The sequence below is a fragment of the Narcine bancroftii genome, chromosome 3 (assembly GCF_036971445.1).
Source record: "Narcine bancroftii isolate sNarBan1 chromosome 3, sNarBan1.hap1, whole genome shotgun sequence".
NCBI classification, from domain to species: Eukaryota; Metazoa; Chordata; class Chondrichthyes; order Torpediniformes; family Narcinidae; genus Narcine; species Narcine bancroftii.
In genome coordinates, this window is record NC_091471.1 from 119,041,759 (window position 1) to 119,069,700 (window position 27,942).

The window sequence follows — 27,942 nt, forward strand, 5'->3', positions numbered from 1 at the left end:
CAATGGTAGCTTTTCCTTTTTTTTTAAATGTTTATTGACTTTAATAAAGAAGTTATACAAGCAAATGGGCACAATTCAGTAAGGATAGTATGAGAGTTACATAAACTAAATAAGATATTCCATATGGTCATAAACATACATAAAATTTAAATCATATCCATAATTCATATTCTAAATAGTATATATTTTTTTTAGAAAAAATAACTAATAATACAAAAAAGAGAAAAGAAGAAAATAGGAGAGGATAAAAACTCGACTGTATTGCCAGATGCTATATATGACTGGTATTTTATGAAAAAAAAGTTTTAAAAGAAAAGGAATGTAGAAAGATACAAGTTAGACAATTTAATTAAATTGGAGTAAAATTAAAAATTAAGATAGCATGTCATAAAAGACCCCCATAAGTTCTGAAGACGATGGTATGTTCAAAGCAATATTTTTTAATTAATAATATAAAATCTTATTCAACTCTAAACTTAATCCCCAACTATACACAAATGTATACATACACACACACACACACACACACACACACACACACACACACACACACACACACACACACACACACACATACACACGCACACCTACACACACACATATGTATCTGTGTGTATGCACAAGCGTGCATAAATGTGGGGCAGATCCCAAACCATTACAGCTCAGGCACAATTCTGAAAAGTCATTTTCAAAGTTCAGTCTTAGAAATCTTTTGTGTTGAAACTCAGAATCTTTAACTGTTGTTCAAAAGTAATGATAATGTAGTTTGGGACACCGAATATTTAAACTTCTCTAAACTCACAAATTCTTGATGAGTTGCTTTCAGAGAAATGTTTATTCAGAGAAATGATTTCACAATTCCCCTCTCTTGCATAGAGGTTACAGAACTTGTGATTTCTGTGATCTTTTTTCAAACACAGACAAAAATTAAACTAAATAACCATCAGAATAGTATTGCTCCAACTATAAGAATGATCTTGCTTTCTCTTACCCAGATACGAGTTAGTCAACAATGACTATTATAATAGCCACAGCAGTGCTGCTCTCCCTCTCACTTGACAAAGAAAAGCAGTCTTAGTTGTTATCCTCTCCAAAGCCACTCCAATTCTTTGTCCCTCCCCTGATAAGGGCAACACAACAGCAGTCCATCTTATAGAATGTAATTTCCTTTCTGACTTCAGAAAAGTATCTTTCATGATACTAAAATGTTGCTTCAAGTGTCTTTAATCATATGACTACTTTGATCATTATTGTTAACACACTTGTGGCAAATGGCCTCCTACTTGTCTACACAGGTCATCAAGCAAATAGCTGTTAATTTGCCTTTCTAAGCAAACATCCATCATTTCAAACTTTCAATGGAACAATCAACTCCATTTTAATGATTGATCCAGCAACCAGCCACAGTGGTGTTTTGTGTTTGTTTTCCCAGTCCAACCCACAAAGTAACCTTAGTAAAAGTATGATATTTTATAACTTAGATTAATAATAACATGAGCCTATTAACAGCAATACATTTGGTAAATCCACAATTTAATGAATAAGTTCATTCCATAGCCTGCATGAACATTGTTATAATTTTTTCATTGCAGTCCTCAGAGTGCACTACAGCACTCAATAAACATAATTGTTTTTTTTTATACTTACTGAAATTTTCCAAGCACTCTGATGTTAATTTGATTTTTTTTTCTGAAAGTCTATTTTCTTGTCATCAACTCCATGAAATTACAATCATACCTTTAGACTGAATCAGACCAAGTGATACCTGTTGGATGTTACACTTGATGAGGTTAATATTTCACAACCTCTTTATAACCAAAACCATCTATTTTCAATTTCATCAATATTGCCTTTCTATCCCATTCCAAAGGTGAAATTTTAACTCTCATCTCCAGTCTTGAACACTGTAAATTATATCAATCCTGCATCTTCATTAACATCTATCTGGTAAATTTTAAAGTGCCGTTTGTATCCTATGTCTTAGTAGGTCTTCTTGGTATATTATCCTCACCAGGCCCCTAAATGTTTGTCTTTATTTATCTTTCTTCATACAACTTTAGATCCAGATATTATAAAAACAGAAAATGCTGGAAACTCTCAGTGAACTTAATACACATTTTAAAATTCAAGTCAATCTAAGCAGTGCATTGCACTGTGAGAGAACAATTGTGACTTCAAGATTAAACTATTGGCAGGGAAAGAATGTTTTTATTCAAAAATTGTGTGATTTGAGGGTTGCACAGTCAAAGCCAAGTGATGCTTTAGTGACCCTCTCAGCAGTCTTTATGTCTGCAAATTGAAACCCAGTGGTTAAGTTGTAGGTACAGATACGAAGAGTGTATAAAGGTGCTCTCTGATCCAATCTTTCTTCTAGACTCATCAATGTTTTTAACTGGATGTATGATATTCATACCCAAAGTGCAGGGCCCTGAGGAGATTCTTCTGAATTGGGAAATGTTACAGGAGAGTGATTGGGAAGGCCCAGGCTGTGATTTATATGAGCTTCTTTTCCGTATGCCTTTCCATCTTGTCATTTGGAAGGAAGGATGATACTTGAAAAGCTTGGTGATTATTAAACTGGGAATCATTTAAAAATTGCAGAGATTATCCTCATGAATGGGTGAAAATGCACATTGATAAGTTTAAATGAAGATCAAATGGGAAGTCCATACCCAGCAATTGGGAAAATGAGGCAGAAGTGGTATCAGAACAGGAGAGAGTAGGGAATGTGGAGCTTAATGAAGATGACCAGGTTCTTTTCCCTCGCACATGCCTTTGATCTTCCAGATATTATAAAAACTGAAAATGCTGGAAACTCTCAGCAGGCCAGAATGTATCTGTGGGAAGAAATAAATTAACATTTCAGGCAGAAGATTCTTCATCAGAACTGAAGATTTTAATTTATGGAAGAGAACTAGCAGTGAATTTTCCCTCCCATTTCTTTGGCTGAACTGTTGACTGTTTCTCTTCCAACAGATGAAGTCTGACTAACTGAGTTTTTCCACTATCTTTTGTTTTTATTTTAGATTGCCAGCATTTGAAGTGTTTTTTTTTAAATTTTCACTTGTACTTTTGCTTCTGAGGCATTCATTAGGAGGTGATGAAAGGTTAGATCAAGATCAAAGATCCCACAGCTGGAAGACTATCATTTCACAGTGTATCTTTTATCTACAGAAGGTGACATTGAGAGAGATACAGCACAGATTCAGCTCATTGAGAATGTACTGACCATCAACTTACAAGAATGTGGTAAACCTTATTTGATTCTGTAATATTGTATCACTCAATAAAATCTCCCTTCATGTTCCACAACTCCAGGGAATAAAATCAGAATCCGTTTAATTTTTCCCTTTAAATCTTCTCTGCAACCTTTCAATCTTATTGATACCTTTCCTGTACTTGGATGATCAAAACTGCATACTCTACTCCAAATTTAGTCTCACCAACATCTTACACAACTTCACCATAAGACCCCAACACTGATACTCAATACTTTGATTTATAAAGGTCAGCATGTTAAAAACTCTCTTTACGACTCTAATCCATTTGTGAAACCACTTTCAGGATATTCTGAGTCTGTATTCCCAGATTCCACAGTTCTGCTGTACTCCTCAGACTTAAAGACATTTTATCAGCTAACTTCCAGCTGTTCTGAACAGAACCTCTGGTGTTAATCAGCAATGTTTGCATCCATTCATCTGGCAAAGTATCATGCTAGCCTAAAAACCAAATGCACATGAAAGGGTGTGCAGATGGTGGTTGCAGAAGTATATCAAATGACCATTTTGTTCATGTTTCAATTGCTGCTGTGACAAAGGTCTTCAGGCACTACTGAAAAGGCATAGAGCATTTCACCAATGTGAGTGAGTGTGCTGTGAGAGTATGCTTCTGGAAGGTTGGAGGGCTGGTCCATGTGGTCCCTATTGAGGTCTATGGGAAAACAAAAGCTTGATAGTCTTGAACAAAGGAACTACTTTTTTTTTAATTTAAAATTTTAATTAAATTTAAATTTTAGATGTAGTGATGCAACACAGTAACAAGCCCTTCTGGACATAAAATGAGGCATTGGGATCCATGGATATTCCATGTCTCTGAAGAGATTCTCCTTTGATTCTCTTTCTTGCCTTGATAGTGGCATTATATTGATGACACTTCTTTGTGTTTTAGCAGGGCAAACATAGGAAAATCTTTTTTTGGCAGCAGAATCTATTCTGATAGGTCCCTTTCCAATGGGACAGTTTGCATCTAAACTGGAGGGGGTCTAATATCCTTGCAGGAATGTTTGCTCATGCTGCTCCAGGTGGGGGTGAAACTAGATTTGCAGGAGTATGAGAACCAGAGTGCCAGAGCAGATAGAGGAGAGGAGGAGGGAGAAGACAATGTGAAAATTGCATGTAATTGCAATAGGGTTTTACTTGGTGGCAATTTTCTCAGGTGCATCTATTTCAATGCAAGGAGTATTGTCAGGAAGGCAAATAAGCTTAGAGCATGGATTGGCCATTCGTGGAACTTGAGTTCAGGAGAGGCTGGACTGGCAGCTCAGTGTGCTAGGCTTCCGTTGCTTCAGATGCAATAGAACAGGGAGGATGAAACAGGGAGGAGTGGCATTCCTCATCAGAGAAAATATCACAGCTGTGCTCAGGCAGGATGGACCAGCGGGCTCATATACTGAGTCTAAATGGGGGAAGCTGAGGAATGCGAAAGGTATGACCACACTCATGGTGTTGTATTATAGACTCCCTCTCAATGAGAATTAGAGAGATAGCAGACAGCTGAAGGAAACATAAGGTTGTGATATTAGGACTTTTTAACTTTCCACATATTGATTTGGACTCCCATTATGCAAAAGGGCTGGAGAGCTTGGTATTTGTCAAATGTAGTCAGGAATATTTACTTTTAAAAAATATTTTAATTGAGTTTTACATAATAATCCTACATACATGTTCTACTAATATAACAAAGGAATATCATAACATATAGATATCATTTAATTAATATAAATGCACTTACATTACATTTCAAAATATAAACCAATTGAGTTGCATTGTACCAACACTTGTCATACTTTAATATAATATCTAAGTAATTGTTATGATCTAGGACAATCATAATTAAACCATATCAATCATGATCAACTTACCTAAAATAAAACAGAAAAAAAGAGGAAAAAAGTAAATCTAATGCTAATCTAACCCCACCCTCTAATCAAGGTTACTTAATAGGGCCAAAAAAAATGAAATGGATTAAGTAGCAACCTTCAGAGGACAAACGGAGCATCGAAATTAACTAAAACTGCCAATTGTGATAGTATTCTCTGAATGTACCCCATATCTTTTCAAACTGAAACTTTATTTTGTTAATATTGTATCTAATTTTCTTCAAGCTTAGATATGTTATTACATCATGTAACCACCGTGCTTGAGTCAGAGAGAGTTCATCTTTCCATTACATTATAACTGCTTGTCAATGTGCTTAAAGCTAAAACTTTCTCTTGAGATGCCGACATAAGTACACCCAGTTCGTGAGAAAAAACAACCAAAGCAATTAAGGGGCATGGGACCATTTTAATCTTAATAATTGTTGATAAAGATTCCTAATTTGGGACACTCCTGAAACATATTAATCAATGAGACTTCAAAAATTTGGCACTTTTCACATAGTGGGCCAACATCTGCAGAAAAACGAGATAATTTAAGTTTGGACATATGTATTCTATGCAGCATTTTAAATTATAATGAACAATGCCTTGCACAAAATAAAGAATTATTGCTCAAACAAAGAGTAGAATACCAATCCTCATCTGAGAATGTTATATTGAGATCATGTAACCAGTCATTTTTTAAATCCTAGCCATTGAGGCTAAACTTAAATTATACATATGTAATAGCAATCCACCATGAACAAACTGAGTCACAACATATATATCAAGAATATTTGAATATGCAATTCGAGGAATAGCATGTAGTTTAGACTGAACAAAGTGCCTAACTTAAATGTATCTAAAAAAATGTCTATCAGAGAGATTAAATTTAACTGACAATTGTTCAAAAGAGGCAAAGTTATTTTGAATAAATAAATCTTCATAACTTTTAAAGCCTAATTTGTACCAATCTAAAACATCAGGTGAGAATAGATGGTTACCTATAATAGGAGTAGCCAGAGAAAAAACTTATAACCAAAAAATTCCTAAATTGAGCCCAAATTCTCAACTTATTTCTCATTAATGGATTATGTGTCAATTTAGAAAATGAGAAAAGGTAAAACAGAACTTAAAATTAACAACACAGTTGATTTCCTCAAACACTTCAATTCCATATCTACCCAAGAAGGGCATCTAACTAATTTATCAAATTTTAACAATAAAAGTAAACTGTTGTGGCAGCGCACATCTCTCGTCGTGAACCAGGCCCGCTTGTAGAGCCATGCCAGTGAGGTAGCCGTGGAAAGGTGGTGCCTTTGGGGGACCTCAGTGCCTCGTGGCTTAGGCCACAGTGTGCACCTCGGGCAGGAGTGATGACATCACTGTTAGCGTGGGCCGGAGGTCACATCGCCCTTAAAGGGAGCGTGCAAAGTTTGAATAAATCAGTTCAACTGAAACCCTTAACATCCTGTGATGTGTTACAGAGTTAGTAGCTGCCACTACACTGGTGACCCCAGTGACCCCAGATGTTTTTCTGGCCTCCCAAAATTCATTCAGCAGCAGTCAATGTGGTCGTGGCGAAACTCTCCCCCTTCTGGACGCATCGCCCATGCACTTGGTTTGGGCAGACGGAGGCACGGTTTGACCTCAGACTCATTGCCTCAGACACCACGATATTTCACCATGTCATGAGCGCACTCAATCAGGAAACTGAGGCCAGGATGGATGACCAGATGCACAACCCACTGGAGGAAGGTAAATACCTCACTCTCAAAAGCCTCCTCCTTGGGACCTTCAGTCTCTCCCGTTGATAGCACACCACCAGGCTCCTACACCTGGATGGTCTGGGTGACAGAACCCCATCCTAGATGAGATGCTCACTCTGGCAGAGGACCACAGACCCTGCCTGATGTTTGAGCAGGCTTTCCTTGAGCAGATGTCTGAAGACATCCAACTCCTGCTGGCAGATGAGGATTTCTCAGATCCACAGATAGTCGCAGCCCATGCGGTCGTGGTCTGTGGACAATACGATAAAATGAGGCTGCCCTCTGCCAGGTCACCTGACTGGTCCATGCCAACCATAGGCACCGCCAAAGCACAAACCAGAAGAGCCCCACTCCACCTGGTGCTTCTACCATCAACACTAGGGGCTCAAGCCCACAAGTGCAGGCAGCCCTGTTATTTTCAGGGAAATGACCCAGCCAGCTACCATTGATGGATGTGACAGCTGGCTACACTAACAGCCTCCTGGAGATGACCGAAAAGACCAGTGGCCAACGGTTCCACAATCAAGACTTTTGGTAAGGACAAGTTACACTGGAAGTTTGTACTGGCAACAGTGGGCACAGCGCTGTTGGGAGGCAACTTCCTCTGAGCACACAGCCTGTTGGTAGATATAAAAGGCAAATGGTTGGTTCATGCCCGCACTTTTCAAACCATCTACCTCAATTCCAAATACACGTGCAACCTAGGATAGCTTCCATCTGCATCCCCATGGATGCATATACTCGTATACTCAACAAATTCCCCACCATTCTGCAGACTCAGTTCACTTCCACCATGCCCCAGCATAGCATCCGCCACCACATCTCGACCCAGGGGTCCCCCCACACCAAAGCCAGTCGGTTGCCCCCTGAGAAGCTACATGCCAAAGAAGAATTCTCCCGAATAGAGGAGCTGGGGATCATCCGCAGGTTAGATAGTCCTTGGGCCTCTTCCCCCCCCCCCCCATGTGGTCCCAAAGACTTCTGGAGGCTGGTGCACTTGCGGAGACTACCATCATCTTAACGGCACGACCATGCCGGACCGATACCCCATCCCATACATACAAGACTTTATGGTCAACTTGCATGGCACCCAGGTTTTCTCGAAGGTCAACCTGTTATAGGGGTACCATCAAATCCATGTCCACCCTGACAATATCGGCAAAACCACCATCATCACCCACTTTGGTCTATTTGAGTTTCTGTGGATGCCCTTTTGTCTTAAAAATGCAACCCAGACATTTCAAAGGCCAATGGATGCAATGGGCAGAGACCTGGACTTTGTCTTTATCTATCTCAATTACATTCTCATAGCCATTTGAGACCACAAAGAATGCAAAATCCACCTCCACGCACTATATGCTCACCTGGCAGAGTTCAGCCTCACCATCAATGTAGCTGAATACTAGTTTGGCAAGGAGAACCTGCAGTTCCTGGGCCATACCATCTCTGCAGACAGGATCACCCCATCACCCGTAAAGGTCATGACCGTACACCAGTTTCCGAAGCCCGACACCCTCAAGGGTCTACAAGATTTCACCGGGTTGGTCAATTTCTATCACTGTTTCATCGCAGGGGCGACCCGCATCATGCGACCGTTGTTCGCACTAATCGCCGCGAAGATTAAGACCCTGGAGTGGATGGAAGAGGCCAAGAAAGCCTTCACTGTGATGAAAGATTCCCTAGCAAGCTCCACCCTACTGGCCCATGCATAGCCTGATGCCCACAATGCACTCTCAGTGGATGCTTCATCCATAGCCACCAGGGGCATCCTAGAGCAATCAGTCAATGGCCTGTGGCTCCCATTTGTGTTCTTCAGCAAGCACCTCCACATTCCTGAACTTAACTACAGCGCCTTCAACAGGGAGCTCCTGGCCTGTATCTATCCATCAGGCACTTCCGGTATTTCCGGGAGGGCAGACTGTTCATGGTGTTCACCAACCACAAACTGCTCACCCAGGCCTTTGCCATGTCCAAAGATCCCTGGTTGGGGTGCCAACAGCAACTTCTGTCCTATGCCTCAGAATTCACCACCGACATCCGATACCGAGTGGGTAAGGACAATGTCGTTGCAGACGTGATCTCACGGCCACCATCCACAACCTATCCCCCAGCCTGGACTACGCGCAGTTAGCGCAGGTGCAGAAAGGGGATGAGGAAACACAGGCCTTCTGCATCAGCATGACGGGCCTCTGCCTCGAGGACCTTAAACTGCTGAACATCCCCAAGATGCTACTCTGCAACGTCTCCACTGGCTCCCCGTGCCCGGTAGTCCCACCACAATGGAGGCCACAAGCTTTCACCATTGTCCTCAACTTGGCTCACCCCTCCGTCAAGGTCTTGGTGCACATGGTAGCAGAATGTTTCATGTGGCATGGCCTCAAGAAGCAAGTAGCCCAGATGGTGAGAAACTGCACACAGTGCCAAGCCTCTAAAGTCCAGTGCTACGTTAAGACTCTGGTGCAACAATTTGACCCCCCAACCAAGAGGTTTGAACACATCCACATCAACATCGTGGGCCCCATGCTGGTGTCCAGGGCACCCGGTACTTGTTGACTATGGTTGACAACATGACGAGGTGGCCAGAAGCCATCCCGCTTAAAAACACTTCTGCCGAATCCTGAACCAGAAACCTGCTTGCCCACTGGATCACTAGATTCGGTGTTGCAACACACATGATGAGCGACAGGGGCACCCAGTTCACACCCGCCCTCTGGTCACAGCTGGCAGACCTCCTGAGGATTAAGCTCTACCATACCACTGCATACCATCCCCAGGCCAACAGTCTTGTAGAGCGCTTCCACCGGCACCTCATGTTGGCTCTCATGGCATGCTTCATCAACCCCAACTGGACGGATGAATTGCCCTGGATCCTGCTCGGCATCAGAATAGCCTATAGGTATCGCCCTCAGAGCTGGTCTATGGCACACTGTTGTCGCTACCCGGAGAGTTCTTTGGCCCAAGCACTCATTCTGGCAGACTTGCGGGACAAGCTCGCCTGATTTGTACCCCCACCACCGACCCACCACAGCAGCCGCCCATCTTGCACCCCCAAGGAGTTGGCTACAATAGACATTGTTTCCATCTGGCATGGCCCACACCCTGGACCCCTGCAATGTCCTAAATTGCTCAGGCAAGACATTCATTTGGACGTTGGGGGCAGGGAGGAGATATTCATGGTCGATAGACTCAAGGCAGCACACTTGGACCTCAGCCAGCCAGTACTGACGGCCGGACCTAAACGATGGGGTCAGCCGCCCAAGTGGCAAGACACACAAACTGGTTCGGGGGGTGGGGGAGGCATGGTTTGTGTGACGCTATACATTTCTCATGGCGAACTGGCCCTGCTTTTATCGCCACACCAGTGGGGCAGCTGTGGGAAGATGGTGCAGTCGGGGGACTTCAGTGCCCCATGGCTTATACCACAGCACATGCCTTGGGCTGACATGATGACATCACTGCCAGAGCAGGGCGGAGCTCACACCGCCCTTAAAAAGCACGTGCAAAGTTTGAATAAATCATTTCAACTGAAACCCCTCAGCGTCCTGTGGTATTTTTCAGAGTTAATAGCTACCGCTACACTGTGTATATTAATTGCTCAATAATAGAATTTAAAAATTTGGAAGTGACAATCCCCCAATCCTTATAGGTTTCTGAAGATGAGCTTTATTTCAACATTGTTGTTCTCCCTGCCATATACAAGAAGAAAAAAACAACTCTAATGAATTGAAGAATTTGGGGATAAAAATTGATGAGCCTTGAAAAAATATAAAAATGTAGGTAGAATTTTGATTTTAATTGAATAAAAATGTCCAATCATTGTAATTGAAAGTGGTGAATATCCCAGTAGTAATACTTTAATCTGTCTAAGTAATACTACAAAAAATTCTTTCATAAGCTTTTCATAACTTTTTGTGATTGCATTTCCTAAATATTAAAGTATTACTACTGGGATGTTCACCACTTAGGATACATAGAAAAAGATCCCTTTAAAGGCGAAGTTCACACTTGTGCAAATTTACATTATAACCTGAAAATTTTCCAAATTAAGCAATCATACTTAATATATTTGGTTTAGAAATCTCCAGATTTAAAATAAAAAACATAAAGAGATATTTATGTTCAATTCCATTTCTAGTTATTCCTTTAAACTCTTTAAATTGTCAAAGGGCAACCACTAATGGTTCTAATACTATATTAGTGGGCATACTTGACATGTTCCCTTATAGAGCCTAAACATTTTTGACTGTTGTAAATTAGAATGAATTGAAGCCATAGGACATGAATATAATAATAATTTAATTCAATTTATAAATTCTGGACCAACATTAAATTTATTTAAAGTAACAAATAATATTCCCATTCTACCCAATCAAACATTTTATCATCATTTAATATAATATATATTGTAACAAGAATAACAATTTTTAATAAAACCTATTTGGTCAAAGTTAATAATTATTGGTGGAATAATTTCTACTCTATGCACTAAATCTTTAGATAAAATCTTCATATCAACCTTAAGTAATAAAATTCAGTTGCCTCTTTCCTTTTTGTCCAAAATAAGATAAATACTAGCCTCATTAAAGGATGAGGGAAGTGTTCCCTCTTTAAATGAATCTTCAAACATAGGACTTAAATAAGGCACAAGCTATTTAGAGAGAATCGATCTGGTCCTGCAGATTTACCAGACTTCAATGAAGAGATAACAAGAGAAATTTCCTCCTGAGATATAGGTACATCCAGCCGTATTTGCTTGTCCTGTGATAAAGTGGGTAAATTTATTCGATATAGAAACTCTGACATTGAAATAAAATTATTCTTAAATTCTTAAATATAGAGATAATAAAATTGTCTAAAAGTCTCATTAATTTTAAAATGATCTGTTGTCATTGTACCATCTCTCAACCAATTTTTTTTTAAAATGAAATACCTTTCAATTGTCCTGCAAGTAACTTACCAGATTTTTCACCATGAATATAAAAGTAACCCTTACTTCTCGACAATTGTTGTTCAATAGAGTATGTAGAGAGAAGATCAAATTTGGTTTTCAGTTCAACTCTTCTTTTATATAGTTCCATTTCTTCATTTTGAGCAAATAATATATCAATTTGTTTAATCTGATTAATTAATTACAATCTTTCTTTATTAGACTTTTTCTTAATATTAGCTGTACACAATATTATTTGTCCCTTCAAATAAGCTTTCATAGTACCCTAAACAATTAAATTGGACATCAATATGGAAGAATTAGTATTAAGGAAAATCTATTATTTTGTTCCAAAAAGCATAAAAATTCTTTATTTGTAAGTAAAGTGCTATAAAATCTTCATTGTCTTTAAAAAAACACAGGGATGTCAGAAAAATTCAAAGATAAAACTACAGGAGCATGATCAGATATAACTATTGCTTGGTAATCACATGCATTGGTTGAAGAGATCAAATGATTATCAATAAAAATCATAAATTCTAGAGTAAGAATGGTGTACATTTGAGAAAAATGATTATTCTCTGTTATTAGGGTTTAAAAAGTGGCAAAGCAGCAGGTATGGATGGAATCCCCCCAGAAGTCTGGAAGGCTGGCGGCAAAACTCTGCATGCCAAACTGCATGAGTTTTTCAAGCTTTGTTGGGACCAAGGTAAACTGCCTCAGGATCTTCGTGATGCCACCATCATCACCCTGTACAAAAACAAAGGCGAGAAATCAGACTGCTCAAACTACAGGGGAATCACGTTGCTCTCCATTGCAGGCAAAATCTTCGCTAGGATTCTACTAAATAGAATAATACCTAGTGTCGCTGAGAATATTCTCCCAGAATCACAGTGCGGCTTTCGCGCAAACAGAGGAACCACTGACATGGTCTTTGCCCTCAGACAGCTCCAAGAAAAGTGCAGAGAACAAAACAAAGGACTCTACATCACCTTTGTTGACCTCACCAAAGCCTTCGACACCGTGAGCAGGAAAGGGCTTTGGCAAATACTAGAGCGCATCGGATGTCCCCCAAAGTTCCTCAACATGATTATCCAACTGCACGAAAACCAACAAGGTCGGGTCAGATACAGCAATGAGCTCTCTGAACCCTTCTCCATTAACAATGGCGTGAAGCAAGGCTGTGTTCTCGCACCAACCCTCTTTTCAATCTTCTTCAGCATGATGCTGAACCAAGCCATGAAAGACCCCAACAATGAAGACGCTGTTTACATCCGGTACCGCACGGATGGCAGTCTCTTCAATCTGAGGCGCCTGCAAGCTCACACCAAGACACAAGAGAAACTTGTCCGTGAACTACTCTTTGCAGATGATGCCGCTTTAGTTGCCCATTCAGAGCCAGCTCTTCAGCGCTTGACGTCCTGCTTTGCGGAAACTGCCAAAATGTTTGGCCTGGAAGTCAGCCTGAAGAAAACTGAGGTCCTCCATCAGCCAGCTCCCCACCATGACTACCAGCCCCCCCACATCTCCATCGGGCACACAAAACTCAAAACGGTCAACCAGTTTACCTATCTCGGCTGCACCATTTCATCAGATGCAAGGATCGACAATGAGATAGACAACAGACTCGCCAAGGCAAATAGCGCCTTTGGAAGACTACACAAAAGAGTCTGGAAAAACAACCAACTGAAAAACCTCACAAAGATAAGCGTATACAGAGCCGTTGTCATACCCACACTCCTGTTCGGCTCCGAATCATGGGTCCTCTACCGGCACCACCTACGGCTCCTAGAACGCTTCCACCAGCGTTGTCTCCGCTCCATCCTCAACATCCATTGGAGTGCTCACACCCCTAACGTCGAGGTACTCGAGATGGCAGAGGTCGACAGCATCGAGTCCACGCTGCTGAAGATCCAGCTGCGCTGGATGGGTCACGTCTCCAGAATGGAGGACCATCGCCTTCCCAAGATCGTATTATATGGCGAGCTCTCCACTGGCCACTGTGACAGAGGTGCACCAAAGAAAAGGTGCAAGGACTGCCTAAAGAAATCTCTTGGTGCCTGCCACATTGACCACCGCCAGTGGGCTGATAACGCCTCAAACCGTGCATCTTGGCGCCTCACAGTTTGGCGGGCAGCAGCCTCCTTTGAAGAAGACCGCAGAGCCCACCTCACTGACAAAAGGCAAAGGAGGAAAAACCCAACACCCAACCCCAACCAACCAATTTTCCCTTGCAACCGCTGCAATCGTGTCTGCCTGTCCCGCATCGGACTGGTCAGCCACAAACGAGCCTGCAGCTGACGTGGACTTTTTACCCCCTCCATAAATCTTCGTCCGCGAAGCCAAGCCAAAGAAGAAGAAAAGAAAGAAAAAGAGGGTTTAAAAATTGCTATTCATTTGAAACACAAAAATTTGATAAAAAAGAATAAATTAGAAAGAGTAGCAGATCTAAGAGAAGAGTGAATTAAAATTATATCTAAACAACAGTTAAAATCATCTCCCAAGGTCAATGAGTAATGATTTGGATTAGGTAAGGCTAAGAAAATGTATTCAAAAAAAGCAGGTTCATCAGTATTTGGTGCATAGACATTGGCAATCCAACCAATTTGTTATATAATTTACCCTTATGAATAATAAAATGATGCTGTTCATCTAAAGCAGGGGTTCCCAACCTGGGGTACATGTACCCCCAGTGGTACATTTGCACTTTTCAGGGGGTATATTGGATCTGAGAGAATAACCACTACTGTACAATACATGATGTTGTAATCTGCAGTCAGATTGCACAATGTCATGTTTTTTTTAATCCTTAATTTTTAGGGGTACACTGGAACCTATTAAAATGCCCAAGAGGTACAGAGGAACAAAAAGGTTGGGGACCCCTGATCTAAGGTATTATGATGGAGTTCAAATTGAATATTCTAATTAGAATAGAAACTCCTCTAATCTTGGCTTCCAAACAAGAATGAAAAACTTGTCTTTTCCATTTAAAGATTAAACTATCTTTATCAAATTTATGTGTCTCTTGAAAAAAAATTGCTTTCCTTTAAATTTTTAACTTGTGCCAATACTCTGTCTGTAAATCATCCCCGTATGCCTTTGACATTCCAAGATATAACATTAATGGAAAAAAATAATTAATTTAAGCATTTGGTTAAATTATTGGGTGCTCCAGAACCCCACCAGTTATCCAAAGTCTGCCACTCCTGATTGAAAATGCCATTTAAAAGAAAGATATAAGTAATCTTGCTACTCCTACTAAAAACTAAATATAACCAACCCCCACCCCCCCCCCCCCTTCCCAGCCCACCCAAAATTGAAGGCCAACAAGCTTGCTCTAGCAAAAAAAAACACCTAAAACACTGTGTTGTTGTTATTGCTCCTTGTTTGTATCCAGGATTGTTAGTAATTTTCTACATCATCAAATGAACACAAAAAAAGATTAACAACCAGATTAATTCCAACCTTTCCATAAACAAACTTTGAACATCTGCATCTATAGACCCTCATACCATAAAAAAGGCTGAATGTCTTGCTGTTTTTAAAATATGTCCAGGAAAGTTTCTAAATCAATATTCAGTGGTACTAACAAGAGAGAGTGCAATACTGGATCTCCTATCAGGGAATGAGACAGGACAGGAGACAGAAGTATATGTAGGGTATGGGTCCCCAAAGTGGTCAGTATTGACCCCCAGAGGTCGATGAGACCATCCAAAGGGTGAATAAATGCCAGAGGTTGAAAAGGGGTCTATAACACTGGCAGGGGAGAGGGTGAGTTTGATAACGCAGGGGTGCTCATTTTAAAATAGCACCTATGCAACTACACCCACAAATGGAGGAGTAATTAATGCCCGGTTTGAGGTGGCACTGGTTGAAGGACAGAGGATTCAAAAGCTAAACTGTCCAACCTAAAACTGGACATCTGGCTACCCTCTCCTGAGACCCCTCCATCCAATCCCCCCCTTCTCCCCGTCCAACAGCAGGATTCCATGCCTGGGGGTCAACGAGGGAGCATGTAGCCGCTGAGGAGTTTATAGTCTTAAAAGTTTAGGGAACATTTTGGGTCCAGTGATCAAAATGCCACTAGTTTCAAGTTAATTATGTAGAAAGATAAGACTGGGCCTTGGTTTGAGATTCTAAATTGGAGAAAGACCAATTTTGAGGAAATGAGAAGGGATTGTAGAAAGCATAAATTGGTCACTTAACTACAAGAAAGATATTAATAAGATAGAAAGAATGCAGAGATGATTTACTAAGATGCTGCCTGAACTTCAAGAACTCAGTTACAGGAAAAGGTTAAACATGTGAGGACTTTATTCTCTGCACCATAGAAGAATGAGGCAAGATTTAATAGAGGTACTTAAAATTATGAGGGGGACAGACAGAGTAAATATAGATAGGCATTTTCCACTGGGGGTAGGTGTTACAAACTAGAGGATATGGGTTAATGGTGAAAGAGGGAAAGTTTGGGGGGAATATCTTCACACAGAGAGTGGTGGGTATCTGGAATGAGCTGCCAGCTGAAATGGACAATGTGCGTTCAATTCTAAGATTTAAGAGGAATTTAGACAGATACATGGATAAGAGAGGTATGGAGGACTATGGACTAGGTGCAGATCAATGGGACTAGTCAGAAAAATTGTTTGACACACACAAGAAGGTCCAAAAGGGCCTGTTTCCCTGCTGTAATGTTCATAGTTCTAACCTTCAACCGGTTGTCGTTGTTTGTGGCTGCAGTAGCAATGCTTATAAGATTTTAGTATCGCAGATTTTGCAATTCATTTTCAACAGTGAATGCTAAATTTGTAAATTACTAACCCTCACAGCAGTTCTGACAACATAGATCTATGGTGATATTTCTCTGTGATTCATTGTCAATTTGATGAGAGAAGAAAAAAAAAACACAAGTTTGGATCTGGGGGTTTGCTGTAGGAGGACCAGGAAGAGGCATATCGAACCATAATAATAAAAGAAACACTGGAATCTTGCCCCTGTCCTTGGCCCACTGCCAATAACAGATGGGTGCATGAACAACATCTTCCCCTTGTTGCATAAACGCTGTCAGGAGGGTATAAATCAGAAAACCTGGACCACCCAAAGCAGAACTTACAACATAAAGTACAAATCAGCCGAATGCAGCAGAACTGATGGTACAGCAAGCAGCTTAGCTATTTGCATATAAGTGCCAAATACCAGGGTTATCCAGACTGCTATCCTGATAGTAGCCCTATAACCGTAATGATCATTGTAATCCTAATCAGCTGCTAAACTGGATTCATAAAGGTGTTTACAAGAGACAAGATCTGGGTAAGCTTCCAAGCTGATTGAAACACAGCAGTTGGAAGCCGCTCGCTAGTCTGGGTTGCAGCTTGACCCAGGGAAATTCAAGTCATTGTCCAGTGGAGGGAGGATATCGACACATGGTTGTAGCTTGAGTATGTATGTATGGATGGAGATAACTCTGAGGAAACTGAGTCCCGTGACAAATGTCCTCCTCCCTGCATGCCAGGGAATGACCAGGGACCATGTAGCCGAAAATGGGACAATCTCGGGTGGGCAAGTATGTGGTCACTGTGAAAGTACGGAATCCTGGGGCTACTCCACCAAGGAGCTAACAGGTCGAGGGGACCAATGCCACTAGCGGCCAGGTGAACACCAAGCCTGCTGCTGAAGGAGCGCCAATTTTCTTTCTCGCTCATTGGGAAGCGAGCGGTCTTGGCAGTCGGTCAGGCCAACAGATGAATGGCAATACCCTGTGGGTGCTGAAAGGGATTGATGATGATCACCCTATGGAAATTGGTGATTACTGCAATCTGGGCCAGGTTCCCTGCCATCCTAGAACGGGGACTAAATGGCCAGCCACAGTAGCATACCATTGGTATCGGGACACAGGTTGTTAGGGAGTGAGCACTGATTGTGAATATGTACAGTGGTGCCTGAGCAGCATTTCTGAGGAAGCACAAAGGTAACTGGTACCTTAGCAGGTTATTTAAGTCACCATTGCTTGCCCCATCCTTAGAGGGGTGGTCTTGCCCCTCATGGGACCAGCAACCAGTAAAACAGATCAGGAAGTTTTACCCTCCTGGATGGATTGGAGATCACAGAGCAGGGAGCACATGCTCAAGTTTACAATGCTGAGGTGAAGTTTGGCAATATCATCCTGCCAGTGACTCACAGAGACATGTATGTTTTTGAAAGAAGCATTGTGGGGGAATCCCTTTGTGGGTGGAGCTTCCTGTGCACTGTCCACTCCGACCTGTACCAGCCTCCCCTCTGGTCCTCCCCCACCAGAGGTGGCCCATGACTAATCTATCTTTTGAGCTCTCCCATCCATCCCCCACACCCTTCAACCTATTCCTCTTCTCAATGTAAGTGTCTACGTAAAGGTCATCAAAACACACTGCTGCAATCTCCTCACTGATTTCAGCCAGCAACCAGCAAGAAATACTTGTTATTTGGTGTACAAAGAACTATCAGCAGGACAGACAATAGCTGTTGCCAAGGAAACATAAATCTCAATATTGGAAATCTGATTGCATCTTTTGTTTTGTGCTTTCCAGGTGCAGCATTTGTAATGGACCTTTTTTCTTTTGGTTTTGTTTTCCTCATTTTAAAAAACCCTGTGCTCTATGAATAATATCTTTAAGCACACTCGGGGAATTGGAGTTACATTTCACTGTTTCAAAGTTACAATTCATAAATGGAATGTCACAGATTCAAAGTTGCATGTTTTTCTTTTTTTAAATGTTTTTTATTGAGTTTATTAACAAAATCCTATACACATAATAATCTAGTGAATGGCCTAAACCATATAATATACATAACATAAATTTTAAATCAAAAACATAGCCATAAATTGTTTCCCAGCTTAATCTTATCAAATAGAGTAAATCCAAAAATGAATTAGATTAACATTTGACATATTCTTCATAATATATCAAAGATAATATTGAAACGAGAAAAAAAAGATAATGCCCCAGTAGGGGGGAGAGTAAAAAAAAGAACCTGAGACAAAAATATACTTTCTTTTGAAGTAAGGTAAGTTATTAATAAAATTCCCTTATAAATAAAGGGAATTTATACTTCTCAAATGTTAACTTTATCTTCTATAATATAATCAATGTTTACCATTTTCAATTTGACTCACATTTATCTAATATGTCTCTAAAAAATGAAATAAAAAAGGAGGAAAACACAAATAATTAAATCCCTCCCTCTAAACAAGGTTAACTTGTATACATAGGAATTGAATGACAACATCCGGAAACCAGGCATGCGAACACCTTAATTCTTGAAATTGTGATTGTAATCCATGAATGGGTCCCACGTCTTAATAAATAAAACTTTACATTTTTAGCATTATATCTGTTTTTTTTTACTTAGGAAAGGCATAATATCATGCAACCATTGAATATGAGTAGGTGGAGTGTTGTCTTTCCATTCATCAAAATTGCTCGTCTAGCTATCAGAGAGGTAAAAGCTAAAATTCGCTTTTTAGATGAAATCAATAATATATCCTCTTCTTTCAAATAAAGCAATTAAGGAGTATGGTACATTTTTTTAAAAGTGGAGTATCATAGATCAAACACTAGAAAGAAACATTCATGCACTTTATTTCACTTGGCAATGACAGTGTTGCCCTAGCCCTTCCATTAACAGGAAAAAAAAAACCTCCTTGGCTGGGGGCTTCAGGAGTTCTTATTTAAAATTCAAAATTGACTAACTTTCAGTTCCGACTCCTCCTGACTATCATTACAGGAATCCAACACAGGTACTTGTGGCACCTGCTTAAAGAGAATGCAAGCAGGATTAGCATTCTGGAATCAGATGATAGCCCAGGAAAACAGGATGCCCTGGTACACCCTGGATAAATGTCTGCCACCTTGCCTACTGCCTCACCACAAGATAGCATGGTGATGGCCATCTAGGCATTGTGCTTAAGGAGCACGCAAGTGTGAGGCCAAGGCGTAAGATGTGCAAGCCAAGAAAAGGCTCTGTTCCCTGATGAATTATCTTGCACTGTCAGCTCGCAGAAGTCAGTGGTAAGGGTAATCACATTTGCCAGCCAAGCCAATGAAACCATGTATGCAAATCGGTGACCAGACAGATTGTTTTTTCTCTACCCTTCCCTCTTACTCTAGGGAGCAGTAACCACAGCACCCTGCTCCATCAGTAACACAGCAACCCTCTTTGGTTGGAGGTGGGGGGAGCTGGTGAGTTGTTGTCATTGAATTTGATTATGTTCCTTGTCCAGCATACACATGTGTATACATTGATCAGCATATTTGGTATTGATATTTAAACATTTCTTTGTGCTTTTTTCTCTACCTTTTTATTGCTATTACATGTACATAGAGTTATTAATTATCTTCATAGAGATTTCAGGGAAATGTGAATTCTGAGGGTGGAATGTTGTGTGTGGAAAAAACATAGGCTTCCTGCCTGCCTGGAAATGTGTGTATTATGGGTGATTACTTAACTTCCCCGTCTGAAATTATTGAGAAGTCATATCACTTGTTGGACAAGGTTGGACTCTGGCCACCCATAAGTACACACCTTGCTGTTGGCTAATTTGAATCACCTAGGGTCATTATTGGCCAGAAGCATAGATTTGAACTGTATATAACACCAACACACAGCACATTCTTTCCCTCTGCCTCATGGTCAAAGCTCTGGACACCACTCCATGCCAGGTGGCTACTGTGCATATCAATGGAAGTGTTGCAGATAAGGTGCATAGTACACTGAAGCTGAGCCATAGTATTGCCATAGATCATACTTGCAGAGAGCCACACTCCTGTTGATACAGGGAACTGGGTGTGTGTAAGAGTTCCTGTTTGTAGTGTGTGTACTCAAATGTGTGAGCTTATGAAGTATAGGTTTACTATTGCCGGAGTCTAACCCAGGTCCGAGGTGAATGTTTATATCATTTCTTTTTGTTTGGAAAATTTTATTTTTCATTTGTGTCAATACATACATATAATTCTTCATCATATAACAATACAATGTAATAAAATTGATATATATATATATATATATATATATATTTTGCTTTTATCCCCCCTCCACCAAAAGAAAATGAGACAAAATTAAACAATGCCTGAATTCATTTATCATTCACTATTCATATATTCCTAAAATATTATTCTATCTTGTACATATTAATCGGGAGGAGCGGGTGTTACAGATGATGTGGATGGAATCTTATTGATGAAATCCATATATAGTTTACAAATAATATAAACATTCTTAGATTGATTCCTTAAATTATAAGAAATCTTTTCCAATGGTATACAATTTTGAATTTCCATATGCCATTTATCCAACCTTAAAATTATCTGATTTCCTGTTACTGCCATACATTTCCGTGCTACAGCTATTGCTAAACTCAAATTTTCATTGATATTTGTTTAACTTCAATTTAGTTTCAGTGTCCTATATTTCATCAAGCAAAAATATTCTGGGATCTTTTGGTATCTTCATAATTTGTCCCAATAATATATTCAAGTCTTCCCAAAATTTTCCCACTTTTTCACAAGACCAAACTGCATGTAATAAGGTTTCTGCTTCTTTGTTACATCTGAAACATTTGTCAGAACAATTTGAATTAAGTCCATGCAATTTATACAGAGTATAGTATAATTGGTGTGTTTAAAAAAATTATATATATAATATATTTGATATCTAGCATTAATTACATTGGTTACACTCTCCTGGCACAATCTTGACCAGGCCTCATCCTGAATTTGTATATAATTTATAATGTTTCTTAAGTGAAATTGTAATCGAGTATCATTTAATGTTCTCCCTGTTTGTCTCCCGTGTATTAATTAAAGTTATGTGTGATTGTAACACTTATGTCTAGACGTGTTTCTTTGTGAACCCACTGTACCTGACTATCTTCCCAACATAACAACAAGTGATTGTAGAAATATAGCTTGTTTGATATCAGGTTCTGCCAAATTTCACTGCTGGAAATAAGGTGATTTAAAAAAAAATAACAAGAGGCACAGCGCTCTTGTTAACTAACATTTTTGTCCCTATTTCTTGATTGTAGTCAGTAGAGATTTGATGGCTAGCTGAATATTGGATGTGCGGGCCTTCAGCATTGAGCCAGCATCAGGGGCCTTGAAGGGGAAGGGATCAGGTCTCTGGAGGATATTCAAAGAGAGAATCAGAAACCATTTGAGGAAGATCACAAGGAACTGTGAGCATCCCCAAGGGGTGATTAGTGAAGCAGATTAAGTGGATCAGGTAAATGAAAAAAACAATCACCTTGTGAATCCACCAACTCTCTCTGCCCTTTAGCAGATGGGTTTCTTGAACCTTGCCAGAATTAAACTAACAGGAGACAGTCAGCTTCAATGTAATATTTAAATAACTTAACAATCTGCTCAGAAGGAATTGGTTGCTCACCACTACATTAGCACATGTTAAAATTAGAACTTAATGCTGCTAAAGAGGAAGAATTCATATGTTTAATCTTTAACTCCCTACCTCATTCAAATGTCTTTTTGAATTTCTCCCCATTTTCTGCTTTTGTCTAAAATAAAATACAGATTAACAACCTATAACAAATGAATCGCAAAATCAAAATTGTTCAATTTTTTAAAAAAAGACAATGAAGTTATTGACATATGCATTGTAAAATATGCATATTCATCAAAATTCTTACTTACTGCAGCCAAGCAGGTACATTTTTAAATAAAGGACTATAAATTTAATTAAAACAAGATAGTAAATACAAAAGATGGAGAGATTATAAATAATCACATTCCACAGTTCAAGAAAAAAAGTGGCGTTGTAATAGTGCAGATGGGTCTTTTTTGTGGTGTTGGACCAGTTTTTGATTAGTGTAGTGGTGGTGGGCTTAATAAGTGATTACATAGGTAATAAATAATCTGGTAATAAATTGCGATACAAATAGCTTGTTAGCCAAAAATAAATTACTTCCTTATTCACTTGCATTGATAATTGTTTTTTTTTGTTTCATTTCAGGAAAGCTGATACCAAAAGTCTATTTCATGTAAAGGAACTTTGGGACATTTGGGTCTGTGCTGAACAACCTCATCATTAATCAACTACTTAAACAATAAACTCGAGCAAAAGAGACACACAGACTGAGTGATAGAAATAAAAATTAGATGAATTAGTACCAAATTAGATACAGAAAAATAATGAAAATAGGGGAAAGAATGATTGAGACTAGAAGATGAAAAGAGCAAAGGGAGAGAATTAGCGATAATATTCAGAGCTTTTATGGAGGTTAGGTGTAATTTCCAGAACATAATTTCCTTTGCATGAAAGGTTTCTAATTTGTCAAATACATCCCATGCCTTCTGCAGCTCCACATAAGTAACAATTAACATGTGATTCCAGCAATTCCAAAAAACCCTGTTCTGCCCAGACTGATGTCCAGTATATTATTATGATTTTCAATAATGGTACACCTCTTCCTTGTCACAAGATGGTATCATAAAATGTGCACATTTAACTTTCCAGATAATTGTGCATGTAGTAGGTTCAACACTTGGTGTCCACAAAGATCGTTGAATAAATAAAATAATTAGCCAAAGTGTAAAAAAGCATTTTAGAATTGATATATTTCAAAAATTAAAATGGTCAGAACCATAAACTGTTAAAAAGTGACACAGAGGGTAGTTCTGAAACAAAAACAGAAGATGAAAGAAAATTAAATAAGGATTGCTTTATTTGCTTATGTTCCATGTTAATTGCCTCTGGAATAATCACTGTATTTGTTATTTGTGTAAACAAAAATCCCCTTTTGACTCGTGTTTTTAAATTTCTTTGGTGCGATCATATTTCTTGCCTATTTGGAGGAGCCAGGTACATGCTGAATGGTAATGACGCTTTTAGAGAAAGTGAAAAATATTTCTTAATTAAATTAATTGGTAGTAGCTTCTGACAAAAGCAGTTTTATTTTAGGATATCTTACAACTCTAATTTACAAAAAGCACAAGTCAAAAAAACTCCTTTCAGCTCTTACAAATTTGCTGATGACTTCAACATAATCAACAGTATGTACTCGCACTATATTTTAAACAATAAAAAGACTAACAGCTTGGTGAAATATAAATCTTCTTACCTGATCTAATGCTGAGATGGTAGCACTGAAAATAATGAAGTGTGAGCAGTGGAAGAAACACAGCCACCACGTTGAGGGTCATTAACGACTATTTTTATTCAAATCCAGCACGCCCCAAAAAGGGCAGCATGAGCTCAGTCACCTGGTACATTGTGACATCATTATCGCTGCCCAGGGTGCGCGCTGGAAGGGATGGTGGGGTCAGAGAGAAACCTCTGAGCATGCCATTTCACCATAGCTGCCCCGCCACGTGGCGGTGCTAGTTCACCGTGAGGATGTGCGCCAGCTCACAACCCCCCCCCCCCCAGAACCGGCAATGTGTCCTGTCGCTTTGGCGGCCAGCCCCGGCACTTGGGTGCGGCCATCTGCACCGGCTGTGATAAGTACAGATGGGATGCCTTCAGGGGTCCACCATAAAAAGTTACTCTCTCATCTCAACGTCCAGGGTGAAGGTTCCGCCAGACAGGTGAAAGACTTGGTATGCCCCCTCGTATGGTTGCTGTAGCGGTGCACCTTGTGGTCCCCTCTACACGAAAACAAACTGGGCCGAGTTGAACTTTTTGGGGAGATGAAACAGCCTGGGGTGGGGGAGCTAGGGAGGCCAGTCGCCTGTGTAGATCCACTAGCAGGTTTTTGTTGGTGGCTGTGGTGTCAGGGTCTGGGGCAAAAACCTCACCCAGCAGAGAAAGCGATGTGCCATAGACCATCTCCGCTGCTGAAGTTTGCAGGTCCTCCTTGGGTGTCGTCCTAATCCCGAGGAGGACCCAGGGTAGTTCGTCCGCCCAGTCTGGTCTGGAGAGCCTGGCCATAAGCGATGCCTTCAGGTGCTTGTGGAACCTCTCCACCAACCCATTGGACTGTGGGTGGTATGTTGTAGTGTTGTGGAGCTTGACCCCCAGGAACTTCATCGTCTGAGTCCACAGAGCAGACGTGAACTGCACCCCTCCGACACTAGTGATGTGCGCTGGGACTCCGAAACAGGAGTCATTGGCTGACCAGAGTCCTGGCGCACATCTCCGTGGAGGTCTCCTTAATCGGGAGAGCCTCCGGCCACCGTGAGTAGGTAACGAGCCTCCTTGGACACTGGCAGGGGCCTGATGACATCAACATGGATGTGTTGGAATCTGCAAACTGCCAGGTCGAAGTTCTAGATGGGGGCTCGCATGTGTTGCTGGACCTTGGAGATCTGGCACCTGGTACAGTTCCTGGCCAGTTCTGCCACCTCCTTCTTCAGCCCGTGCCACAAACTGCTCTGTGACCATCCCCACAGTTGTCTTTACCACTGGGTGAGCGAGGTCGTGGATCAGACTGAAGACCTTCGTCCTCCAGTGCGGCGGGACCACCAGGCGTGGCATACCTGTTGAGATGTCGCAGAGCAATGTGTCTGGGCTGCTGGGCACCCAGACATCCTTGAGTTGTAGGCCCAAGATGATGGTCTGCAAGGCCAGCATCTCCACATAGTTCCTCTGTGCCTGAGCTGGTTGCTCGTAATCCAGGTCGGGCATGAGCGTGTTGATGGCTGCACGGGAGAGCGCATATGCCTCTATATTGTCCTTGCCGGCCCTGTGTTGGATGTCAGTCATGAACACAGACACGTATGAAAGGTGGCGCTGCTGTCTGGGGGACCACAGATCTTTGGCCAACACCAGTGCTTGAGTTAGGGGCTGTGATCTGTGAAGGCTGTGAACGGCCTGACCTCGAGGAAGTAGCTGAAATCGTGGATGGCCAAACACAGCTCCAGGAGCTCTCGGTTGAAGGTACTGTATTTGAGCTGAAAAAGGCCAGCGGGCACCATTGTCCATCGAGCCACTGCCGTAGCTGAGGCGTCCATGGAGAGCGCCGTGTGCGCCTCCAGCCGTGGGTGCACCAGCAGCTTGGCACTGGCTAGAGCCTCCTTTGACGCAATGAAAGCCCTGCCCACCTCCTCTGACCACAATAAAGTCTTTTCTTTGGTGGCCATGAGCGCGAACAATGGGTGCATGGTGCGTACAGCTCCGGAGATTAAACGATGGTAAAAGTTCACCATCCCTGCGAAGTCTTGGAGACCTTTCGGGGTGGAGGGTTTGGGGGGAATGGTTGAATAGCCACTACCTTCTCTGGTCCTGGTGCAGCCCAGCCGCCAAAATGGTGTGCCCCAGGAACGGGAGGGACTCCTTACCAAATTGGCATTTGGCCATGTTGACTGAAGTCCACCAGCCGGGCAAAGAGTGTGCAGAGGTGGGCTTTGTGTTCATCGCGGTTGCGACTAGCAATGAGAATATCATCCAGGTAAATGAACACAAAGTTCAAGTCTTTTCCAACCGTGTCCATGAGGCACTGGAACATTTGGGCCACATTCTTTATACCGAAGGACATACGCAGGAACTCAAAGAGGCCGAAAGGGGTGATAATGGGTGTCTTACCCATGTCATCTGGATGTACCAGGATCTGATGGTATCCCCGCACGAGGTCCACTTTGGAGAAGATCCGAGCGCCATGGAGGTTGGCGGAGAAGTCCTGTATGTGGAGCACCAGGTATCTGTCGGGGGTGGTTGCATTATTCAAATGATGGTAGTCCTCACACAGTCTCCAGCCCGTGGATGATTTCGGGACCATATGGAGCGGCAATTCCCAGTCACTGTCCGAGCGCCGGATGATTTCCAGTTCCTGGAGCCTGGAGAACTCCTCCTTTGCCTGCTGGAGCTTCTCAGGCAGCAACCGTCTGGGTCTAGCATGCAGCAGGGGGCCCTGTGTGGCGAGGTGGTGGAAGACCCCATGCTGGGGCAGGGCAGCATTGAACCATGGCTCTAAGGTGGGGGGGAATTTGTGGAGGATCTCATCGCACTCATCCCTGGCAGTGGCTACATTGTCAATTTCAGACCTGTGGGCTTCTGCTGTGTCCAGTCGGGTGGAGTGGAATGTTCAGGCATTGACCAGCCTTTTGCCCTTCATGTCAACCAGTAGGCCATGAGCTCTGAGGAAGTCAGCCCCTAACAGCGCAGTGCCCACAGAGGCTCGGATGAACCTCCAGTGGAACTTTTCCTTCCTGATCTAGATCTGTGCCCTGCAGGTGCCATAGGTCCTGATGGTGGAGCCGTTTGCAGCCCACAGGGTTGGACCTCGAGATTGGGTGCGAGTCTCTAATGCTGTGGGTGGTAGGATGCTGAGCTCAGCACCAGTGCCCACCACGAATCAGCGGCTGGTGGATCTGTCCATCACATGAAGGAGGCTGCTTGTGTGACCAGCCATCGCAGCCATTAATGGCGGCTGGCCTGGTCACTTCCCTGAAACCCTTAGGGCTGGTGGCACTTATGGGCTTGCGCTCCCCAGCGCTGGTGGTAGAAACACCAGGTCGACTGGCCCTCCTCTGGCTTAGTCTTGGGAGTGGCTTGCGGTCGGCTGGCTCCTGGTCATACAACCTGGTTGAGGGATGCCTCGTTCTCCCTCTTCGTGTGCCAGAGGGCATCCGCACAACTGCTGCTGCTTTCCTCGGGTTTGAGAAGTCTTCATCTGTGAGGAGCAGCTGGATGTCCTCCGGCATCTGTTCCAGGAATATCTGGCAGAAGAGAAAACAAGGCTCGTGGTCTTCCGCCAGGACCAGCATTTCGCCCATCAATGCCGACGGACTACGGTCCCCAAGCCCATCTAAGTGAAGGAGCCTGGAAGCCCGTTGCTGGGGGAGTTAGCCCGAAAGTTACAAGCAGCAGGTCTTTGAGGGCAGTGTACTTGCCCATAGCCGGTGGGTGGTGGATGATGTTGTCCACCCTCGCTGCCGTATCTTGGTCCAGAGAGCTCACGACATGATAGAACATCGTGGGTTCTGAGATTATGTTGTGGAGTTGAAATTGTGTTTCTGCCTGCCTGAACCACGTTCTCGGTCGGTGGGTCCAAAAGGGGAGAAGCTTGATGGAGACAGTGTTAACCTCTACTGAATCCATGGTGTTTTGAGTCCAGAAAAACGTCTGGGCTCGTCGGGGTCACCACTGTGGCTGTGTGAGCAGTGGAAAAAACACAGCCACCATGT

General features: G+C 41.8%; 1 protein-coding gene across 3 annotated transcripts; it reads right to left on the reverse strand.

Annotated features, from left to right (window-relative positions):
* Window positions 1-405: 405 nt before the first annotated feature.
* Window positions 406-27,942, reverse strand: LOC138757512 (uncharacterized). 3 transcript variants are annotated; one of them, XM_069924997.1, is made up of 3 exons: window positions 23,940-27,942; window positions 22,331-22,376; window positions 406-2,837 (listed from the first exon to the last, which is right to left on the reverse strand). In XM_069924997.1, the coding sequence occupies exon 1, from the start codon at window positions 25,739-25,741 to the stop codon at window positions 25,043-25,045; it is 699 nt and encodes a 232-aa protein (XP_069781098.1). In that variant the 5' UTR covers window positions 25,742-27,942; the 3' UTR covers window positions 406-2,837; window positions 22,331-22,376; window positions 23,940-25,042. The 3 variants fall into 3 exon arrangements, with proteins under 3 accessions (XP_069781098.1, XP_069781097.1, XP_069781096.1); XM_069924996.1 differs by lacking the exon at window positions 406-2,837 and adding an exon at window positions 11,327-11,664; XM_069924995.1 differs by lacking the exon at window positions 406-2,837 and adding an exon at window positions 18,844-21,413.